Source organism: Paralichthys olivaceus, chromosome 11 (assembly GCF_024713975.1).
Source record: "Paralichthys olivaceus isolate ysfri-2021 chromosome 11, ASM2471397v2, whole genome shotgun sequence".
Lineage (NCBI taxonomy): Eukaryota > Metazoa > Chordata > Actinopteri > Pleuronectiformes > Paralichthyidae > Paralichthys > Paralichthys olivaceus.
The window spans coordinates 18,832,281-18,854,837 of record NC_091103.1 but is presented as its reverse complement, the minus strand read 5'-3'; the positions used below and the strand labels follow the sequence as shown (position 1 = coordinate 18,854,837).

Below are 22,557 nucleotides of genomic sequence, written 5' to 3'. Positions count from 1 at the left end.
TACTATACACATAATAATATTGTTCAGTGTGAAGGGTGAAGAACAGAGAGTCAATTGTGTTTTCAAATTCAAAATCAAATTAATTGTTTTCTTTCGAAGCACAAACCCTGGAGAATAATGGCTGCAACAGCTGATGTGAACCATATCAAGTCACTAACACTGTTGAATTTAACAACCCAGTATCACTTGCAGTTATTTTTGCCCATGTAGTCTTCTTTTATGTAGAAGTCCATGTCCATTACAGTTACAACAATTATATTTTCTTTAGATGTTGTTTTTTGTTTTTCGTCTCAAGAGTTTTCTTCTATTCTTTGCTGTCACTACAAAACTGCCATTATGTTTATTGGGCCATATTAAATTGTTATTTACAAGATACCTAGATACTTCCCTGACTTAAAAACACAAGTGCAAAGTGCAGTTGTAAAAAATTACAACAGTTTTTCTAACTTACTTTAAACAGTTTCACAACATATCTCAACAAACTGAGGTATGATCCATTCAGAGAAATCTTACCATCTTTCTCCATCTGCATTCTTGATCCTTTATATCTCCAGATGACAGTGGGAGAAGGGGAACTGACGACGTCACAAATGATGTTGGCATTGTCTCCTTCAGTAAACTCTTGGGGTGAGGGAACATTCGTGAAGGTGATTTTTTCTGTAATAAAACATGCAAAACACATTTTTTACACAGTGATATAGTAAGTGTCATCAAAACATTTTGACTTTGTAAGACTGTTTGGTAGAAATAGATTTTACCTGCAATTTTCACAAAATAAGTAAAACTGGATGACACTTAAAAATATCGTATTGTTAATTAATAAAAATGTTTCCCCTCAGGCTTGTTTTCTCAGAAAATGCTGAACATTTCTATACTATAACTCTTAACAAGTTATCTTGACTCACTACTTTTAAGTACCAGAACTGAAATATTTCCAGCCTACACTATTTTTCTAAAAGTAATCAATGCTTTGATGGAATATGCTGGTACATGGTAGAATGGAAAGAACAAAAGTTACCTCGCAGATTTAACTCGGGTACAAATTACAGGGCCGCCCAGTCAAACTTTAACACATGGATACATTCATTTTTAGCTGCATCGCAGGAAGCAAGCTATACTCTGGATGCATTCACATGCTACATGCAATATCGATAAAAATAAAATAAAACAGATTGTATAGATTGTATTTCTCATTGCCTGAAGGGTTGCTGCAGCTATTTTCATTGCTATAGTTGGAATGTGTATAACTTGCTAAATGTGGATGTGTGTGATTTTGTGAGTTGACTTTAAGCCAGTTCCATAACGTGCTTTGCCAAAAAAAAAAAAAAAAAAAAAGATTACAGGAGAAAAGGCTAAAGAATAGAACTTCAGTCTCATTTTGAGATAGACACCATATATCGATTACCGTATATGCATAATCTAAAAGCTGCACTTAATAATAAATAAACATTAAACATTGAAATAACATGACAAGTCTGTTTGGAAAATTAAGGGATTTTGCCGCTGATGGACATTTTCTGATGTTTGGCATTCATGGAAAATAAAAGCCATTACTCACAAGAACTGCACAACAGACAGGATCATTAAGCAGCCCTCTAATGGTCTTCCGACCGTTTATTGAACTGATGAAAAATCTATCCTCACTTGAAAAGAAAAAGAGTAATGTGTTGCCCTTGAGCAGTCAATAAAATACTATGAGTTCAATAAACAAGATTTTTTTCCCTATATGCTTGTACCGCTCAATACTTGCAGTGTGTGTAAGGTGGGAGAAAAACTTACGAAAGATTTTCACTGTAATGGTTGACTCCCCTTGCTGGTCTCCATTGGTAGCGACACACTTGTATGTCCCTGCATTCTCAATCCCAGCTTTATACAGTGTGAGGGTGGAGGATGACTCATCGTTACGGGTTACCGTTATGTCTGGTCTGTTCGGTTCTATCCTATCCCCGCTCGGTCCAAACCAGTCTATGTGCTTGGCAACACCTACAACTGAGGGCACAGTAAAGAGCAGCACATAAGAACAAAAGCGTTTCTAAAGGTACACATTAGACATCAGTGAAGTCAACCAGTGTCCACAGACTCAGCACTGTGGCTTGGATATTCTTCTGCATGAACAGGGCTCTGGTTCATACATTTTAAATGAAACAATAAACCAATGGGGACGGCAATACGAAACACAACATTAAGGGAGCTGCAGGGATAAGTGATAAACATCATAGACCTTTAAATCACCGGGACGCCGAAGGTTTCTAAATTATGTCTTGTGAAGTGATACATTTGGGGCTCCTATCAACCTATTACTGCAGTGTCACAGCACTTTAACTGTACACTATTATTTTCAATCTATTTGTCTTTTAATCTAATGTATTTATTTATCAATCTAATAATCTATTTTTATAGATTTTCTTCTGAGTTGAATTGGTTTTGGGTCTGAATATCATGTATCTGCCTATTTCAGAGGCACTTTGATGTACTTTTGATTTGTGTTTGAAATATGCTGTACAAATAAATCTGCCTTGCCTTAATGTGCCGGTTATCTATGTGACTATTGGTTAGTTTAACATGGTTTAAAGTGCATGCTATAAGCAAGTTAAGAGCATGTTTAGTTTAAGGTCACTGCGACAGACGCTTGCATCAAAGTGTTTGTTTGTGTAAAGTTTTTTAATTAATAATGCAATAAACCAACCAGAGTGGAATCTCACATTCCCTTAAAAAGTCACTCGCTCCTTGGTGGTTTGGCAATTAAAGGATGGCAGGTATAAGAGAGAACTATATAAACACTCATGTTTGTGTGTGCGAGTGCATTTCTTCTTTGAAGCTCTATTAAAGTGAAATATTTAAACCAGAGACATCATTTTAATTCACATTCTAAATTTGTTGTTATTATTTTATATGTGGATTTTAAAACACAGTTGTAATAGTTTGAACAATGTTTAACACACATTGTATAACATGAGTTTGTACTGACTGACCCACTGAGCTTTGAGCAGTTAAAAGGAAAATAGTCAGGACGGTTTGATATACTTACCCTCACACATGAAGAATTTGGACTCTCCGAGGCTAATCTCACCGTGACTTGGTGTGATCTGCACTTCCAGTGACACTACAACAGAAAAAAATACAACACAAAATCAGAAACATGCTAAACATAAGATCCATTCAACCATGATGGAAATTCTTACAAACTGTTTCATTGTTAAGAGACTGGTGTTACAAATCATAAATAGAAAGCACTCAAAAATAACCTAATTCAATTTTGCAGCAGCTACTCCATTCTCTTTGAACATGCATCAATATTTTCATTGTCTAGAAAAGCAATAGGAAATCAAATCTGTGGAAAGCAATGGTCATGTATCAAGAAACGGACTTTGCCAGTTGTGACTTGCACAGCCCAATTACCAATGACATGGACATTTCCTATTCCTCTTTTGCCTGCAGTCGTCTGTCCTTTCCAGACTAATGACATCAAGCAAGCACTGAAATTATTCAGTTAACATTCAAAGTAAGAACCAATGCTGTGCTGCCAATTCACTTTAAGAGAATTTATATGTAAGATGCTTTGAAGGACTTTGGAAACCCTGCTGTGTCTAGTAAGATAAATGTACTGCGTCTCTCAGTGACAGCCTTCACTTCATCAAAAACCAAATGAAAAAACAGATTTTTGTTATTTGAAACAGACAGAAGAATGGTCTGAAACTCTTCTGCGCTTAATTAGAACAAAGCTTCACTTGTTTCCAACAGAATCTCCCACAGGAGCATTAAGAGTTCCTGTGGTTGACTAGGGAGCGTGACTAAATAGGGCCCAAAATCCTGCTGTATATAAAACATGAGTAAGAATGTGTGAACATGTATAGAACACACTGAAGCTCAGGGTGGGAGTGGGCACATAGAGTTAGACATGAGGAAAGAACATGTAAAATTTTATCTTTAATGCCAACACACAAGGCGAACAGGCAGTAATTGACATAGTTTTGTCACATTTCAAAAACATTTCTAATCCCTTAATTTATGTTCTGACCTTTGATGTTTGTTTACTTTACAATGGTTGATTGATTCTAGTACATTAGAGCTATAATATGTATGAGCCCCATAGCTGTTACCACATTGTCATTATTTTAATCAGATTGTTAATTAAAGCTTCTGTCTAATTCTTACTTTTAGATTTACTTAAAACCCTAAATAACCTCTTTAAACTTATTGAAAATTAACCATTACTGGGCTCATATACTGAAGCTCTAACACATAAAACTAAATGTTTTAGAGAGAGCAAGAATGACTAACTTGTTACAAACCACTAGAATTAGCGGTCTGCAGTTGTATGCCTCTGCCAACCAGTGCAGTTTCTGTGTATACATTTCTACTTACGTTGTACTTTTTTCGAGATTCACATAAGGTCACTGGAACCTTTGACAAATGAAAAAAAATCCCTTTGTCTCTGAGTCCAAGTGACAACTGATCAAAAGTGGAAGAAATTCCCTCTTGAGAACTCACATTCAAAGGAAGCCACCTTGACCCTTGACCACTGAAATCTAATACATTTATCAGTGAGTCCAAGTGAATTGTGCCAGATGTAATGAAATTTCCAAAGAGCAGTCATCATATGGGACATTCTCAGTAAAATGAGGTCCTGTGACCTTAACCTTTGACCTATCAGCACCAAAATCAAATCAGATCATCTTTGAGTCCAAGTAAAAGTTTGTACCAAAACATTTGACCAAAATTCCCGCAAGGCATTCTCAAAATATTGTGTTCACGGGAATGGGACAGATGGAAGGACAGATACCCCAAAAAAACATAATGCCTCCGGCCACTGGCTGTCACCGGTGCAGAGGCATAAAAAAACACACAAACAATTTAATAGCGTGATCTATGAAGTATCAGAAATTGGTAGAAATTGCCACAATCATTTTCCAATGATTAAGAAGATTGTTGCTGTTAAGTGATCAGTTGTTGGCTATTTTTCTCATATAAACTGACAACTCTATCACTTCACACCATCCATACTGAAACAGCTTAACCCAAGCAAAGAAAAGAAGATTAAAAATCACTTTCTATTTGGTCACTGTTTGGGAACAAACGAAAAACATGAAGTGCAAGTGGCAACTACTCAGATTAAAATTAACATTAAGTGGGTTTAGTGTAGAGGTTACTGTACTTATTGTAAATCAATCAAATAATCAATTACTGATCGCTTAAAAAACAAAAGGGTAGAATAAAAATATAAAGCACAGGAAAACCAGTAGATAATAGTGATGATACTTTCGTTGCACTCAAAATAATCCATTATTCATACTTAGATTCAAGTTTTATCAAAAGATAGAAATCTATCACTTTATTTTATATCTACTACATAACGTTTGCAGTATAATCCATCATCCCATCAGAACTAGTGTTATGTAGAAGCACACTGTGGTTTTTCACTGTCTCTGCTGTCAAATTATCCCCGTGCTAACTAAGACAATGTTATGCTAATTTTATGGATAACGATTTTGTTCTAATTGTGCCTTGGAAATAAGTACTGTTGGTATTCATTTAGGCAAACAACAGGCAACTCATTTGCAGCGGAGGCATGATGATGATTATTTAAGTCGGGGGAAGTGTATTTGTACAGCCCATTATCACATCCAATGTCTGGACGCACTTTACACAAACACTAATTCACCTTCCAGGAAAAACCACCATGGGAAATATTCTATGTACACAAAAACAATGGCTGAAACCAGAACATAATAAAGAAAAAGAAAATACTGGAATTCAAAAAAAGAACAACTATAGGTTCAACACTTACGTCATAAACCTATTATAAAAAGTCTAATTAAGCAAACAGCTGAATGAAAGTCAAGTCAAAAGAGCTACATTATATAAGTCCATGAAATGTTAGAGATTCTTGTGCAGTCAAAACTGAACAAAGATCACAAGTTCAGGATTTAGTGTATACTCTGTAATATATCAGTGCAATGCAGAGGCTGCAGAATCATGCTGGAATATACAAAAAAACGCTTAGAAAAGCATTTCATTTGAGGAGGAGAGTAAAAGTTGTTGTGCATGTGTCTTATAAAACCTTGGATATATTGCACACACAGCTGCCAGTTTATATGGTGCATCAAAGTAAACCTAATGCTGTTTGTTATGGCTAGGGCTGGGCGATATGGAAAAAAATCACGATAATCTTTTCACATTAGTCGATATCAATATCTATAAATCAAATCACTATTTCTGTCATTTCTGCTTCAGATGGTAAAAAAGATTAGTGGTATAACCTGTCTTTGTTGGAACATGCTTTAGATATTATTTGTAGTGCACGCTACTGTGCTTCTGGTCAGACTTCAAATAGTCATAGTATCTCCACACTACCGAACGCCTCTGACCCTTCTTTTCAACAATGTCCTCATCTTTTGAGCTTTGGTCTGTGTCCGTCGAAGTGTCTTCTTTGGTGAAGCTGTTGCTCGAGTTTTCATTTTTTTTCCTTTTCTTACCATCTGAAAATATCAGACAGGGTAGATCTAATACAACAAGAACTACTTATTACACAATTCATATACATAAAGCTGAATCAACACATAAACAAAACAGATCAAACCAAAACTGTGCATTATTACCCGTATGAATATATGAGTTATTCGTTGTACTCTACTGTGCTAGTTAAAGGTCCAGAGGGGTTTTCAGCTGCAACATGCAATTTCAGCACTCAATATCACTAAATTCTACACACTGTACCTTTAAAGCTGGCTTTCAATTGACTTACAACTGAATCTACAGTATAATCCTAACATTCATAGCTAATAATGGAGAAACAGGCACATTTACATTAAAAAAAATCTCAATCAGTTTCTTTGGATAACTGGCTCAAAATTTTGCATTGACCAAACTTTATAAAACAGAGAGACAGATTGTAAACGCTGTCACTAAACTTCACAACACTGCTTTTTCCTAAATTAAAACCAACAATGCAAAACCGTTCTCATATCTTCCAAGCTGACATTCAGAATGATGAAGGTGCCAAAAGGAATTTCCATCACATGATCTCCCATCCTCTTCCCTGCCTCCCACTAAATCATTTCTCCTTGTTCTGTAGAACATTAAAAATACAACAACACCCCTGTACAGTCCAGGAGTTTTCCAAATTAAATAATTCTGTAGTCCATGCATTAATTGATTCTCTCGGATCAAAAACAGAGCGGCAGCTGCTCTTTCTCTTAGCACATAGTAAGGTACAAGAGGACAGGGTAATTGCTCTCCAAACACTTCACTTTTATATATTGCAGAGGCTAACAAGCTACATCCGCTGATGTCCAGTTTCATGGAAAAACTCCTTCAAAGCAGGGGGTGGCCAAATTACAAGAAGGAACTGTGTGTCTTAGAAATGTAATAAGAATGTGAATCCCTTGGAACCAACACATTTTAAAACCTAGTAGGAAAGAGCCTGCATGGGGTCTCCACATAATAGAAGTTAAAGGAGCAAGCAGTGTAGAAAAAAAGAAGATAACATTGTGTTGAGAATTACATATGCTGTACGCTACTTTTAGTCTTAATTCATTATGCAGACGTTCTTCATGGGAGAAAGGCATTTTTGCCTAAAGCACAAATTTTTTAAAATAGTTAACAATAAATGTAACAAATTTATAATTCCTTAATTTGGGACTGCATATTTTTAGCCATGCTTAGGGCATAGCTCGAAGCACAGCAGTGTTGGTCTGTTGGTCCACCATGGTCCAGACAAAAACATAACTACTGGGTAGACTGTCCTTAAATTTCAGACATTCATGTTTGATGATCTTCTTCTTACCCATTGAGAACCGGACCGAAGCCTAAAATGATAAGCGGTATAGATAATGGATGGAGGGATTCATGTTGAGCTTCAGATTTTTCAGAAAGAGCTCAGCATACAGAGTAGCTTACATATCCTACGTGCTGAGCTCTCTCTACTCCCCCCATGATCCAATTATGGAGAGGATCCCCCAACACATGATAATTTCAATCAAGAGGAATCCTATAAGTCAAGACAAAACAAGGAGCTCATACATAACAGAGGGACTTCTTTAATCACATGGACAACATTGTTTGGGTCTGAAAAGTCTGAAAATTACCAGAAAATCATACTTATAATTATAGTCCTGACAACAGCATCAAACACCACCAACCTCTGTTATCACCTATGTAGGAATCATCTCAAACAGTACAGAGAGTCAACAGATGAGAGCCACAACAAAACAAACCCCATACTCAAATTTTGCAAGAGGCTTTTGCTCACAGTGCGCCATATGGCAAAAAATCACTAAACTGGAAGGAGGTAGCAGCTGCCATTGCAGTGTACATCTGCGAAGACATAGCTGAGACATGGTACAAATAATTAGTAATGAAATGTATTCTTGACTTAACTGAGGCCAGTTCTACCCTTTAATGCCACAATGTGGTTCACTTTTGTGGTTTTAAGTGAAATGCCTAAATAATCATCTTCCATGAAATTCTGTGCACTTCACCTTCATCTAAACATTGGTTTATCATAACACCTCCAGCTGCACTAAACATCTGATAACATCTGATGGACATCAGCATGTTAGCATTGTCAATGTTTGCATGTTCATGTTAACATTTTGTTCTACACATGCTAATTATAGCCTCATATGCTGCAAGCATTGCTGCAGAATCTTGGTTGTAATTGATTTCCCATATGTCAATCAATATCAAGGGAGTGTCAGTATCCTTATTCAGTCAGAGGTCTTTCACAGAGCACTACTTTCTGCCTGTATTTTAGATACTAATGTGTTACCAAAATCAATACTATCAATTCCTAAACATATGGTTTTTAAAAAGGAGGATGCAGAATGGCATACATTTCAAATCAATTAAAATTCAGTTAGGGAATTACAAAAATCACTTTGTACAAGGAAAAAAATACTTAAGGATTTTGAAACAAAATATACCGATTTATAAGAAATATCTCAACATATAAATTTAAAGTAGATTAACATATTTGATATTTCGTGTCATACTAAAAACCCAGCCACTAAACTGCCTATTGCACTGATCTGATAATCAGAAGAGAAGACAGCCCCAAGTTTTCAGAAGATGCTATGTGCCACTAATTGGATAACCTTACCGTAGGCTTATAAATCTTGCATACAAGCAGTTTTACTGAGTTATATACTCAAATCTGTGTTAGGTTTCCAAGTTTTGAAGACCCACAACACCAGACTGGTTAAAAACCTACAGAGAATAACAATTCAAGTAGTTAAGAGTGACCTAGTTCTGGGAAAACACGCAATCTCCCTGCAGTTAAACTTGACATTCCAAATTAAAATCTGTTATTAGACGTGTGCTCCTCATCTAAACACATTGTTTTAACAAAAACTAGACTCCAATCCAAATTCTCTTCCCATCAAAATCAGCACCTGTTAACCCTCTATAATACTTGAAAGGAAAACGGGAACCTGATAAAGTGAGAGGGCATCTTGCAAGAATTACAGAGCCATTGACAACAGACCAAGTAGAGTCTTCCTTTGTTAGGATAATGTCAGGCAGATTGACCCCAAACATTCAAAGACGTTATGGATTGCATTTAACATCAGTATTTTGTTCTTAAGACAGAAAATGGATAAATAAATCTAGAAGCAAAGACATTCACAATTTTGGATGCATAATATGGTTAGAACCCTCAAGATCTGCTGCCAAAAAATAGATGAAGAATGCTAGCATTATTTACAATCACGCCATGTGTTCAGGCTGAAATAAACCTGGCAGATGACACATCATAAGCAGAGAATTATGTCGAGCCTAAATTCTACCACAAGACCAAGAGAAATACCAAGAAAAGAGCAGCAATAAATCTAGTGTTTGTCTGTTTTCCTGTGTCCAAATGTAAGGGAAAGGCACAAGGCGAATTTGAATGCAGCACGAGAACTGTGGCTCTGACATTAGCAGTTCATTTGTGATGTCACATTTACTGTAGCTGAGGGCAATGTCATATTTGGATGCAGGCTGATCATGACTATAGGAGACAGCTTGCAGTGTCAATAATTCATGTCTCTGTAGGTCATCAACAATAGCTTAGTGTTTCATATCTTATATGAATCTCATTAAATTTATAGCAACATAGAGAATAATGAATTCCTTTCACTTCTAACTACAGTAGTCTTTGAGTTTCTATTTAAGGGTCATGTTCATGATGTCTTGAGCACAGCCATGAGCCATTGTCCTACTTACAACCAGTAGCATGCAGATGTGCTTGCACATGTGTTGGTGTGTTTGTCTCTCTGTAATGATTGTGGTAAGGGGCTATTTCATGAATGAAAATGATGTACATTGATGTTCTTGAGCTTCATTTAACAGCGGTTGCAGTTGAAGATCTTTAAATAGTCTCAAGTAATCTAAAGCCATCCTTGCTAGCTCAGGTTTTACCTTATATTTAAGTTCCCCATGGAATGCTCCGACTTTCCATGCTTATGTTCAAAGTAACTGATAAAATATGAAGAGTAAGGACACCATATAGATGAGAATTAATGCGGAGCCTGGCCTCTTTCCTCTAGCCTCTGTAGTTATCTTAGAACAACACCTCGGGTGCTGCAGCCTGTGCTACTGGATGTTGTAGTAAGCCTTAACCCCAGCCGTGACTTGCTTCACTTGCCGTGTGGGATTAAGCTCATTATCTATTCTGCCAGCGTAATACACGCATGCATGCGCGCACACACACATTTAAAATGTAAGCCTGCCAACTGACAGTCACAGTTAAACCCTATCCTAACTATGTGTAATCTAAAATAAACAACAGAATCTGATCTGTCCTTCAGGTTGAAGGTTTCTATTTAGTTGGGCAGGGCTGTGCATCAATACTAAAATAATGTTTAAATTGCATATGCCAATAGTAATGTAACAGCAGTATATTACAACACAGTGGGGTCTGTGATATGATATATCCCAAATAACTATCTGTATCCATGTAACCAAAGAGAACATCTTAAAGGGCAAAATATATAATTAGATGAAGGAAATCGAATCTATGTTGTTTATATATTGAGCTTCACACTGTTTTATAGGCTGTTGAGATGAAAAGGTGTGTATCACAATGAATGAAGACCTTTTTAAAAGCCTTTCACTGGTGGTGTCTGAACTGTCAGCAAGAAAATCATTTTAGAGGTCAAATGTCTGCAGGAATGAAGTGCCACTGCCTCAGTAATGGTGCCAGTGCGTTTATAATGTATTGCAAGGGAGACTGACTCACAATATATCACAATATATCACAGTGATGATGATTTGTCCCACACCTACTCTCAAAGAAAAGCTGCCAAAAACTCACCCACGCTGGCTGATTTATGGTGTTAGTTCATTATTACAAACAAAAAACTTGGGGGCAGCCTAAGAGCCAAATGGTTGAGGTGCGCACCACATGTGCATACATGCCCTCACGCAGCAAGTCTCTGGTTTGACTCTTGGCATATAGTTTTCAAACACAAAACTCATGACACATATTTGAGCAAGCTCACAACAATTTAGTTTCTTTAAGGACCAGTCTGTAGGATTTAGGTGGATCTAAATTGATTGTAATACTCAGGTTTAGAGCAACCATAGTTGACCAAAATTAAGAAAATAAATCTAAAACTACATATAGAATCAGAGAATAAATAGAAAATACAAAAGCAAGTGAATAATCTGCTAATCCTAAGAATAATTGAGTTTTCATTTAGAATGGACCCTTAATCTACATAAGGAATAGATTCTCTTCCACTAAATCCACCATGTTGTATTTAAATTATTGTAAACAACTTACAACTAGTGGGTCATTCTAGAATTACAATAAAATGTGTATTAGATATACTGCCACTAATTATCATTGTCATTATCAATTAAGCCTTTTAAATGTATCAATTAGTTGTTGGGTCTTTCAAAACATGAAAAACGATTCAGGGTAATGTCTTCAAATTGTTTACTGTATATGACCAATAGACCTAAACTCTTCTTTTTTAATTTACTTTTAACACATACTGGGATCCCATGTCATCTCTTAAAGAAGGTGATGGTTAATCTTATAGAAGACCAACCATCACCTTTGCCTTGCTTAAACGTTTACTGGCCCAGGCCAGTGATTAAGTCAGACCCTTTATAAGAATGAAAAGATAGCAAATCCCCACACCGAAGAACCATCAACATTGACAAACAATTAATCAATTATCATTTATTAATCAGCCTTCAAGGAACATTGTCTGGCATTACCATCAGTGCACCTACGTGGTGGTGGTGGTGGAACATGCTACCAAATATATTGATATTCCATCAAGAATCTCTTGAAAACTCATCTCTGTCAACAAAAACTCTTCTTCTCATTGAACAGATTTAACTACTACTTTACTATTTACTTCATGGTTTCCTTGTATATTGGAGCCTTAGTGCTGTGCCTAAGTTCAAAGTCAATTTCGGTGTAAATGTCTGGCAAATGAGTTGATGTTAATGTATTTCTATTTCTATTCCAATAGAATGTATGCAATGTGTCCGGTTTATTCTGCAGCAGGCAGCCATAAACATGCAGTGTTGTAGAACACAAACCTCACACATTTTGATTCTAAGTGGAAAAAAACAAGCATATTACTAGAATTGTATTAAAAAGCATTTAATCTAGAATGAACACACACTAAGAAGACTGTTTGTGTAACAATGCAAACCCAGAGTGAGATAAATCACTTCTTACTAGTATTGAGGAACAAGTGAGTATTTGCTTGCTGCTCATGTCTCTCAACCACAGTTACACTCACTTCTACTAGTTGCTATGGAAACGTGTTTCCCTGCTCCCATCTCCCCACATTTTGACATCACTGCTCTATCTCCCTCCCTCTCTACTTCTCTCTCCCTCCCTCTTGTATATGCCTGTCTGATTAGATCTAGCAGTGCAGCCTCAGAGGAGCGACTATTTACATTGATGAGGTTTTCAAAAGTTTTTTTTAAAAATGTTTTTACAGTGCACAGCTCTAAATGATCACTATGATTGCTTGCAGTGGCTAAAGCATTAGTTATATGATGCTCCAACATCTTTGAGCACATTCTATAAATACATGAAAGCTGTGCAGCCCTCTTGTGCAATACTAACAAAATGTTTATAGAGCAAGTTTAACAATTCATGCTAGGCTCCTTTATTGTAGCTCCAAACTGTGACATCAGTATCTGCCAAGCTTTAGACACATGGGGCATTTCATCTGTGCATTACTTTTTAACCCTGAAGTTGATAGGACTGTATAACATAGAGAGCAGCGTACAGTAGATCTGTGCATTAGCTTAAAGCTAAATGGTTTTGTGACAACCCAAAATAAAACATCAGTACTGAGAAACTGCCTTATTCTCTCAAAATTATTGTAAAAAGGAGTATTTCTTAAAGATCTCCTTTCTGTGGCATCTACAACATTCAAGGAGACATACAATTGAATTAATATGGATTTGAATCCTTTTAGTTATAAGACTGATTAATTCATTCATTTGAAAATTAATATGACACCTTCAACAGAGAACAGAATTTACTTCATGCTAGTAGAATATTGCATGCTAAAAAACAAGGGTGTAAAATATCACTTGCAATGCTGATGTAATGGTCATATTTATGAGTTACATAATAGGGCACATTAGAATAAAAGGCCGAGGCAGCAGTGGTGATGATTCACACTCCTCTAGTTGAAGAGAGGGCATTTAAAAAGTGTTTGTGATATTGAAGTATAATAAAAATGTCATTCTGACAGAAAACCTTTATTATTTTGTAATAACGATTGTTTTAGTCAATGTACTGGAGCTTGATAAGCATTACAATAAGAAGAGATTTCACATAAAATGCAGGAAACAAATATATCAAAACATTCTGTGAGCCGAATGGTTACAGGCCTGCTGATTCAGGTTATGGACTTTTGCTGCAGGTTATTCTGTCTCCCCCTTTTTCCTCTGTAACTTTACAGTTGACTGTTAAAGATCAAATAAAGCTTAACATTCAAAAAAAAATCTCTCATCTTCAACCCTGCCGTCTGCAACATTAAAGCTGCTATATTTAAGTTTTCTCTGACAGTAAACATGGTTTCTTGCCGGGACCAGAAGGCGGCAGTCACTTGCCAAGAGATTCAGCCATTGATGTAGATGTTATAATATGCCCTCTGACCAGCGCTACTTATCTGGAAGTGATGAGGCAGGCCAACCAGATCAGGGATAGCTGTTCAGCAAGCCAACTTCAGTAGAAATTAATGATAGTGTTGCTTTGCAACGATGGAGACAACTCTTGGCACGTTAAGAAATAAAGTTTGTATTGAACTTGCAATGATTGTGCAAGATTGGTATGTAAACAGCTACTATTGTCCATTTAGCAACAGTTAGAGCTTACATTTAGACCCTGTAAGATGTCCACTGGAAAAATTGCTTATAAGGTTGCAAGTTAGCATCTACATAATCTGAGTAGAAGCATGGAGTAACCAAATACTTTTTCTGTTCAGGACAGGTGTTGTCTCAAAAACATAGTCTTGCAAACTAGAGCTGAAATGATTAGTTCATCAATTAGTTAAGCAAAAGAAATCAACCTTTTCTTAGTCTTCATGGAGTAAACTATTAAAGGTACAGTGTGTAGAATTTTGGGAGATCTAGTGTTAAAATTCAATGTTGCAGCTGAACACCCCTCACTTCACCCTCTCCTTCTAAACATAAAAAAGAACCTGTGGTAGCTTCAGTTGTCATAAAAACTCAAAAGATGTTTAGTTTGTCCAGTCTGGGAATCTGAATATTCATACAGTTGCAAATAATGAATATCTTTATTATTGATTAATCTATTACACCCACTGCTGCAGTACAAATATATAGCTATTGAACTAAAATATTTATTGTTATCATCAACAATATCCACTTGTTTATAGTGTAACGTTTGGAAGTTTAAAAGTAATTTATGTAAGCTATTTTATTAAGTTGCCTTATAATGGTAGGTTGGTCAGTGAATTTGTGTTTCCTGTCATCATAAGCAGTATATCTGTATGGGACTTTTATTGTGAAGGGTCACTGACGGAAGTTGTTCTGTTCTGGTAGTGAAGTATTGACTAGTTAACAGGTAAACTGTCCTTGTTTAAGCCACATTCTTCATGTCGTTATTATACTATTACCTCTCAGTATAGGTGAATTAAACTTCTGGCTACAGATAGAGAGGTGTGTGTGTGCGTGTGTGTGTGTGTGTGTGTGTGTGTGTGTGTCAGCCGCTCCCTACGGAGCTTGTCAGAAACGGAAGGTAAACAAGAATTTCTCCTCTCACTGTGAACTCCTTCGATGGAGTTTTTTGTCCTGCATTGGTGGAAATAAGGCCTTTAAGTCAGTTCCCTCTTCTCAACTAACATTTCAATGGCTCGCACACACAAATCACATGACTCGCAAGAGGAAGGACACCATAGTTAGATATCGTAGTTTTTACAATTCTTGCGGTTATGAAATTGTGACGTTATCAAACCACGGTTATCGTAAAATCAGTAAATCGTGACATCCCTACTACAAGGTATATGTCCATCCACACATACACCTACCTTTCACTGTCTTGTTGGCCTGACCAACAGTCCATAAATCCTTACATACATCTTAATTTTACAGTTATGTGTGACAAATATCAGATCCAATTTAAGAAGCTAAAACCAAGTGATGTTTGGCTAAATGTATTATTGGATCATGAAATTACTGCAGTTTAAATTTTTTTCAGGATCTTGCATTTTTATGACATTTGATCTATTAATCAGCAATGGTCGATTGATAAGCAATTCAAATAATTAGCCTTTAATGCGGACAGTGCAGAGGTGTGTTGTTTGTTGGGGTATTTTCTGCAGAATAGGGGTCACCTGATCGTGGGAGATTTGTCACATCCTGAGACTAATTATGGATGTTGTCCCCAAGGGTGAGGAGCTTCAACATGCATCACTTGAGTCTGGTGCAAAACAACAACATTGTATTCACAAGCTAAATCGAGATTAGGGAAGATATTTCTCCAATCTTTGCAGCTGCACATGGCTGCATCCTCCTCCCAGACCTAGCACTAGCAAATGCATTTTGCAAACTACTGAAAATAACAAATAATGAATACAGAATACACATACCATTTTGCCCTAACATTGCAATGGTTCTATAAGATCTTTTAAATAGCATCATGACTCAAAGTGAATCCAAAATAGGACTTAAAATGAACTCTCTCTAATGGGTATATGCCTGTCTGAGCTACATTACTCTTCCTCTCTTAGTGGTAGATAAGCTGCGACTCAATGAGCTACGGTGCACTCCACTTTAGCGCAACAGAATCCACCCTCATTCAGGCAATTTAGTGTGAGTGCTCTTCAGCATCTGCCTCAGCTGTGCACCACACAACAAAAGCACAGGGACCCGGAGAGGTGAGCGTCTGCGGCCCATCGCGCCATGCTGTGCACTCCTGAAATGAGTCAGTATTTAGATGGCTGTAAACAAGTCCAGCAGAAGATGCAGAAATTGTGCTTGAATAAAATATAGGGGAGAGAAAGCTTCTGGAAATAGGAAAGAGATTCATTATCGTTCATTAAATAATTCTGACAATTATGTAAACACAGACCAGAGCTACAGCAATTCAGGACAAACGTCTTTTGTTTGAGAGACAGGTAGGAAATAAAAATTATGCCAAAATATACCAGTTGGATTTTCATCCAGCTTTGGGCTCCAGTAGAGCTGTGCAACTTGTGCAAAGACTTAGAGAGAACAGTCTGTCACCATGTCTAAAACAGACATGCATAATCAGTGAGATGGAAAGATTCTTGGAGACTGAATTCTAGGGACTGAGCAAAGACTTTTTTATTTTCGGCTCGAATCCTGTGTGGCAACTACATACAAGAATGGGGAGTCTGTGTGGCATGAACAATGCCTGAAATGTTAACATCTCTGTGAACACAATGAATCACCACAGTCTGTCACAAAATAACACTCATTCTTCCACATTAATCATTACAGTGCTTCTCCGGTGGCTTCCCTGTTACTGCTAGTCACGACGCACTCTTATGAGAAAACCCACAATGCAACTGCCCTGCTCACTACTAGAGAGAAAGCCATTAAGGTTTAGCAGAATATAATACACATATGCTGTGAAAACTGGGCAGAATTTCATGCATCTCTAATTATTACTGTAACAACAAAGAGCCAAAAAGTGGGAGACAGGGAGGGCGGGAGGGCAGGAGGGAGGGAGCCACAATGACCACTCAGCGACAAGCTGCCTGAGACTACACAGAACCCCGAAGCCTGGCACATGCACACAGCTCTCTCTGTGTGTCCATTCAGAAGGCAGACAAGCTGGGACGAGCCGGATAAGCCTGCCTGTGACTCCAGCAGGAAGAGGATCAATAGGAGGGAATGCACCATTTCAGATACAGCCAGACAGAGCCAGGGGCAGGGCAGAGAGGCAGAGCAGCACTTGAGTACTCATTATGTCGTGTAGGATGACATAGTGTGTGCAGCTACTTCTGGAGTCATCTTTGAATGGCGTAAGACAATGCAAACCTATTAGAGATAAGGGCAGACCACAGAGTAATTGGATAAGAGCACTGATTAATAAAATAAAATGCACTATGAGTGTGTCTCCATCAAGGTTACCGAGCTAAGGAAGATAATTGTGTGAACACGTTGATAACAGGCAGAAAAAATGGTCGATAGAGGCCCAATTTTTACCATGGAAATCTCTTCTCGCTTGCTGGCATATAAACAGTTGGCTGCAGTTGAGCATTTGGACGTCACCCACCAGCAGTCAATCACATACTGATGTCCCACCTCCCATACTAACAGAGTCTGAAATGAACACCTGCCAAGTATCAAATGCCAGTAAATAAACAAGGGTCGCCCACCTTAGCAGCCAAGATTATGATGCCTCAGCTGGTCTTTTCCTGTCCTCAGATTATGTCCCTGCTGACCACCGTACACTTCCTCTAACACAGATCCAATCAAATCAAAGCAAAACAGTGGCTGGGCATCAAACAGGCCCCAGATTAACAGCCTTTTATTCTGGCTCAAATTAACACTGGTCTAAACATATATACAAACAAAGAGCCAGAATTTTACATGTCAAAAAAGTTTCAGCTCAGTATCTGTCAGGAGCTTACTTAGATATTTGATGTCAGATTTCACTTGGGGCAGCCTCTCTCTTGTGAAGATGTGTGAAGATTGGAAGTGTTAGCTCCAGATGCTATCACCCACATCAGACAAAGTTTGCAGATTGCCTTATTACTGTTATCAGGCTCCATTCATTCAGGTTAAATCTGACATATTGGCCAAATGGGCGCAGAGAAGGCGGAGGATTGGGTGTAACACCCAATTCTCTGCGCCCATTCTCTGTAACTCTCCTCTGGTCACATGATAAAGCTCAGCTACTCTGTGATGTGACTCTGCTCTGCAGCTGCATGGAGCAGAAACCTTTTCAATTGTAGCGTCCCACTAGAATTTTACAAAGTGTAGTTTTCATTTGATGAACAGGGGTGTTACTGAGACACGAAAATGAACCTCACAGGTTTTATGTCTATAAACAAATTAAATAAGATGCTGGGCAAGTTATATAATCAGCACTGATAATCATCAGTGCTTGGACACATTTAAAATAATAAGAGAGCAACACAAATACAAACTGAAGAAGGTTCCTTTGCATGATCAGTCAAACTCTTTCTAATGGTGAACATTTTAAGAAAAATCCTTGAGTATTGATTTCAAAGACAAAATTATGCATATGAGGCTTTTCTGAAAATGTTTAATCTCATTTTGTAGATGTTGACTTTTAGGGAATTTATTTGCTTTTGCTCCTTATATGAGATGAATTTTCCCATTTTCATTCTATTAATTTTCTACACATTTTATTTTCCATTACCATGTTATTATTATTGTTTATCATACATTTTCTTTGCTGTTTCTTTGTGCTGTCATTAATGAAGCATACAACAACTCTAGCTTTGTGTTGACAGCCTAAATTTCAAATCCAAAACATACAAAAATAATAACCCAGTGTTTTTTGTTTGTCTGTGTAGCTAGCTTTCCTGCAAAAAGATATAGTAGAGAATCTATATGCATAGGATATCTTGCCATCTTACTAACCAGACAACTGCCACTGAAATGCCATCAGTTTAAATCGTCTTTCTAATGAGTACGTGCCGAGCATCGCCCTGTGAGAAAATCAGTCTCTAACCATATCAGAATAAAACCCTTTGATCGTAACACAAGAGTCCTCTATGCTCCACTAAGGAGCTCATTTGTTTTATCCTATTTAAAATGAGTTATACTTTAGAAGTTACCCATGGGAAAATTTGTCCTATGAGTGTGACCCATCTTATCTATTTAGGGCGATTGGGCAACCATAATGCAGTGCCTGGGGACAAGCTGCAGATCTGAGGCCAGACCCTTGTTAAGGCGCGATAACTGGATAGGCTGGGTATCGTTCAAAAATCTATTGTTTCCTTAAAGATTTTTTCAGTGTCAATTTTTTATTTTATTTTAACAAAGAAAATGACATTACACATCATGGCACAAACATTTAGGTTTACTTTTCAACTCCTTGGCCTTTTTACACATAGCGTAAAGTTTTACCTCGGCAGGGTAAATACTGCTAGTGTTCATGTAATGAATCACTAGCAGTATTTGATCTTGGTACAAACATGTTGGGTATTAATTGGTGAACTGAAATAGACACTGATGAGATTTACTCCTTTATACCTTAACAACAAGGCTTTTTTCAATATGGGATCTATAAAGCATCTATAAAGCATTTAGGTCCATACCATATATCAAAGATTGGTACTCAGTATATATATGTCTTTGGAAACCCAGAGAAAATCCATACAGACACTGGCAGAAACATGAAAATCTTCACTTTGTACTAGGAGGCAACATTACTGGTCATGTTCATGTAGAGAAAAAATCCTTGATTGCATGTGTAACTTGACAGCTTTATGGTCTTGAAACTGTCAGAGGCTTTCTGACAAGGGTATGCAACAACACATCTGTGTTATTCAAGGCCATCCCTGATGCACCTTATTAATCCATGCCACATCTAATTGTGCTAAGCCATAACACCCAACCATTTGCATTCTTAACAGTGCCATGCTCTTCCGAAAACGCTCCAATTGCAAAGTAAAAAAAAAGGATGACAAGAAGGATGAGGATGGTTACCACCAAACCGGTTAACCTTATTTTGAAAAAACACTACAGGCTAAGTCAGGGCTTGTGAAGGTTATCAATATTTAAATTGACACTTTAAAACACATTTAAGAGGACAAGACTCCTTTAAAGAGTCACTAATTTATGTGGTTTACAGTGTTGTTATATTTCATCACATCCCCTTTTTCACAAGATACTAAATAACAATACAGTAAGATAAGCCCATCACATAATGCACTAAGTAAAAAGGCAGAAAAAAGATCTGGACAAATATAAGTTTGTGAATTTGCTAGCTTTCAGACAAACACATTAGGATCCACACGGCTATGGGCAATTTAGCTATAACAAACACAAAGGTGGGTTGCCATAGTGTTTAAAGCACCCCATGCACTGTCCGTGAGGGTTGAGGAGGATGAGGTTTAAGCGGAAGGGCATGTAAGGTCATTGTCAGTAAACCTTAATAGGTATTCTGTTTCGTGTCATCTTTCAGTCAGGCACAAGACAAATGTTGTGAGTGAATCATTTAGCACTTAAAGCGGGACAGCAATAATATCTGACTAGACAAGCAGTGACTCATAAACAACCTGTTACTACACCTGCTCAGGAAATCTGTTCATGTTTAGTGTTAGAATTAACTGTCAGGTGTTCATTCCTACACAAATCCAATCCGCAGTCAAGACATATCTTGTATTGAAATTCACTGCACCTAATACCACAATACCACATACTGTTGCTGCCCTGGAAGAAAGAACAATAAAAGAGACATATTTGACTTCATCAAAAGTAGTAATTTTCAAGCTGGATCATGCATTTCCCTCACGATCATGACAGAGCTGTCAGTGCAAGGAAAGCCCAAGGTTGTGTTTTGCATTCTCTGACACAGACGGACTAGGCGTGGTCTGTCTTTACAATGGCTCCACTGAGGGCGACAGATGGCACAGAGACACCTTATGACACAACATGAGCTTACACACACACACACACACACACACACACACACACACACACACACACACACACACCTTGTCGGCCAATCACAGACTGGACTGTAAAAATAGACACTGGGAGAGGGCTAGCCTCCAGAGAGTTGACTACTCTATTTCTCAGGGCTAAACTCTCCGGAGACATCTGCAGAGGGGGAAGACTATCGCCATTAATCTAGGCACTTAATACCAGGGTTGTGATGTATTAGGGTAGGGTAATGCCTTTTTTCTGAATTTATGCCTGCTCGTTATACGTGCAATACATGCCAGTTTCAGCTAAGTGCCCTGGACTGATTTCATTACCAGTGGACATACATGGATTTTAGGGTCATGTACACCTTCAGTGGTTTTTATGGTATTATACTTTGACAGTGGAAAATTAGGTTTAACACAGGATGGTATCCATTCAAACTAAAATCATTCACCTACATTCAGACAACAACCAGTCAAGCTGATTACAAATGATCCTTTAACATTCATTAAATTCTGTCCGCAGAGCCGAAGCTGTATACTCTGCACGTTTCAGCTGCAGTTCATTGAATGTTCTGTTGCAAATCCTGTGAGCTGCGCTACTGGAATAAATTTGCCAGGAGGAAAAAAAAACCTGCGAAACCCAGAAGTCATAAATTCTGAAATGTTCTGTTTAAGTCATTTTTATTCAAGTCAAGCCGTCCTTTATTTTACAGAGAACTGTGCTCAGTACTCAGTGTAGGACTGCTGCAACAATCAATTACTCATTAAACGAAGAATTATTAAGCAACCATTTTCATAAGCAATTTAGGTAATTTCCAAGCAAAAAAAATTATTTCCCACTAATTATTTCCCAGAAGCATAAGATCTGTGGTTTCCTTCTTCATATTTGATATAAATTGAATTTATTAGTTTATATTATATATTAGTAAGACAAAACAATCTGAAGACACCACTTTGACATCTGATAAATTATGAATAACACTGATTAATTGGATATAAATATTTCATTAACAAAACAATTAAGAACATAATCATGATATCACACTGGAGAAAAATAGTGAAATATATAATTGACCTTGAAATGCAGAAGATCCCTGACATTACCTTTTATCTATAATAATGTATAGTTGAATTAAGAATTTTAAAACTACTGATTGAAATACACTAATATTTAATTATTAGCCACAAAATTCTACTTGCTACAAGTGGAGTGTCCCTGAGGAGGTCAAATGTGCAATGTCTCTGTGAAAAAACATCCTGTCCCTGCTGATTGTCTTACACATTCTACTACTACAAGACTAAGCAAAGTCAGTGGCATTTAGTTCATGCTAACCAGACTGTGGATAGTATAAATATTAGTCTACTAATGCCAACAGTCACACACTATCGTTAAGTGCATATAAACAACTTGACTAACTTGAAAATCTAGGCACCGTTATTTAGTACAAGCAAACAAAGCATGGATTTCACCTCT

The 22,557-nt window shown here is 37.3% G+C and overlaps 1 protein-coding gene across 9 annotated transcripts in view; it reads right to left on the bottom strand.

Moving 5' to 3' along the window:
- ncam1b (neural cell adhesion molecule 1b) overlaps positions 1 to 22,557 on the bottom strand; it is a 71,378-nt gene that overhangs the window by 32,873 nt on the left and 15,948 nt on the right. For all 9 annotated transcript variants that reach the window (XM_069534960.1, XM_069534961.1, XM_069534956.1 and 6 more), the window contains exons 2-4: positions 3,029 to 3,103; positions 1,780 to 1,989; positions 514 to 657 (exon numbers count right to left, since the gene is read on the bottom strand). In XM_069534960.1, the coding sequence (XP_069391061.1) occupies positions 514 to 657; positions 1,780 to 1,989; positions 3,029 to 3,103 (429 nt within the window). The remainder of the gene's footprint in view (positions 1 to 513; positions 658 to 1,779; positions 1,990 to 3,028; positions 3,104 to 22,557) is intronic.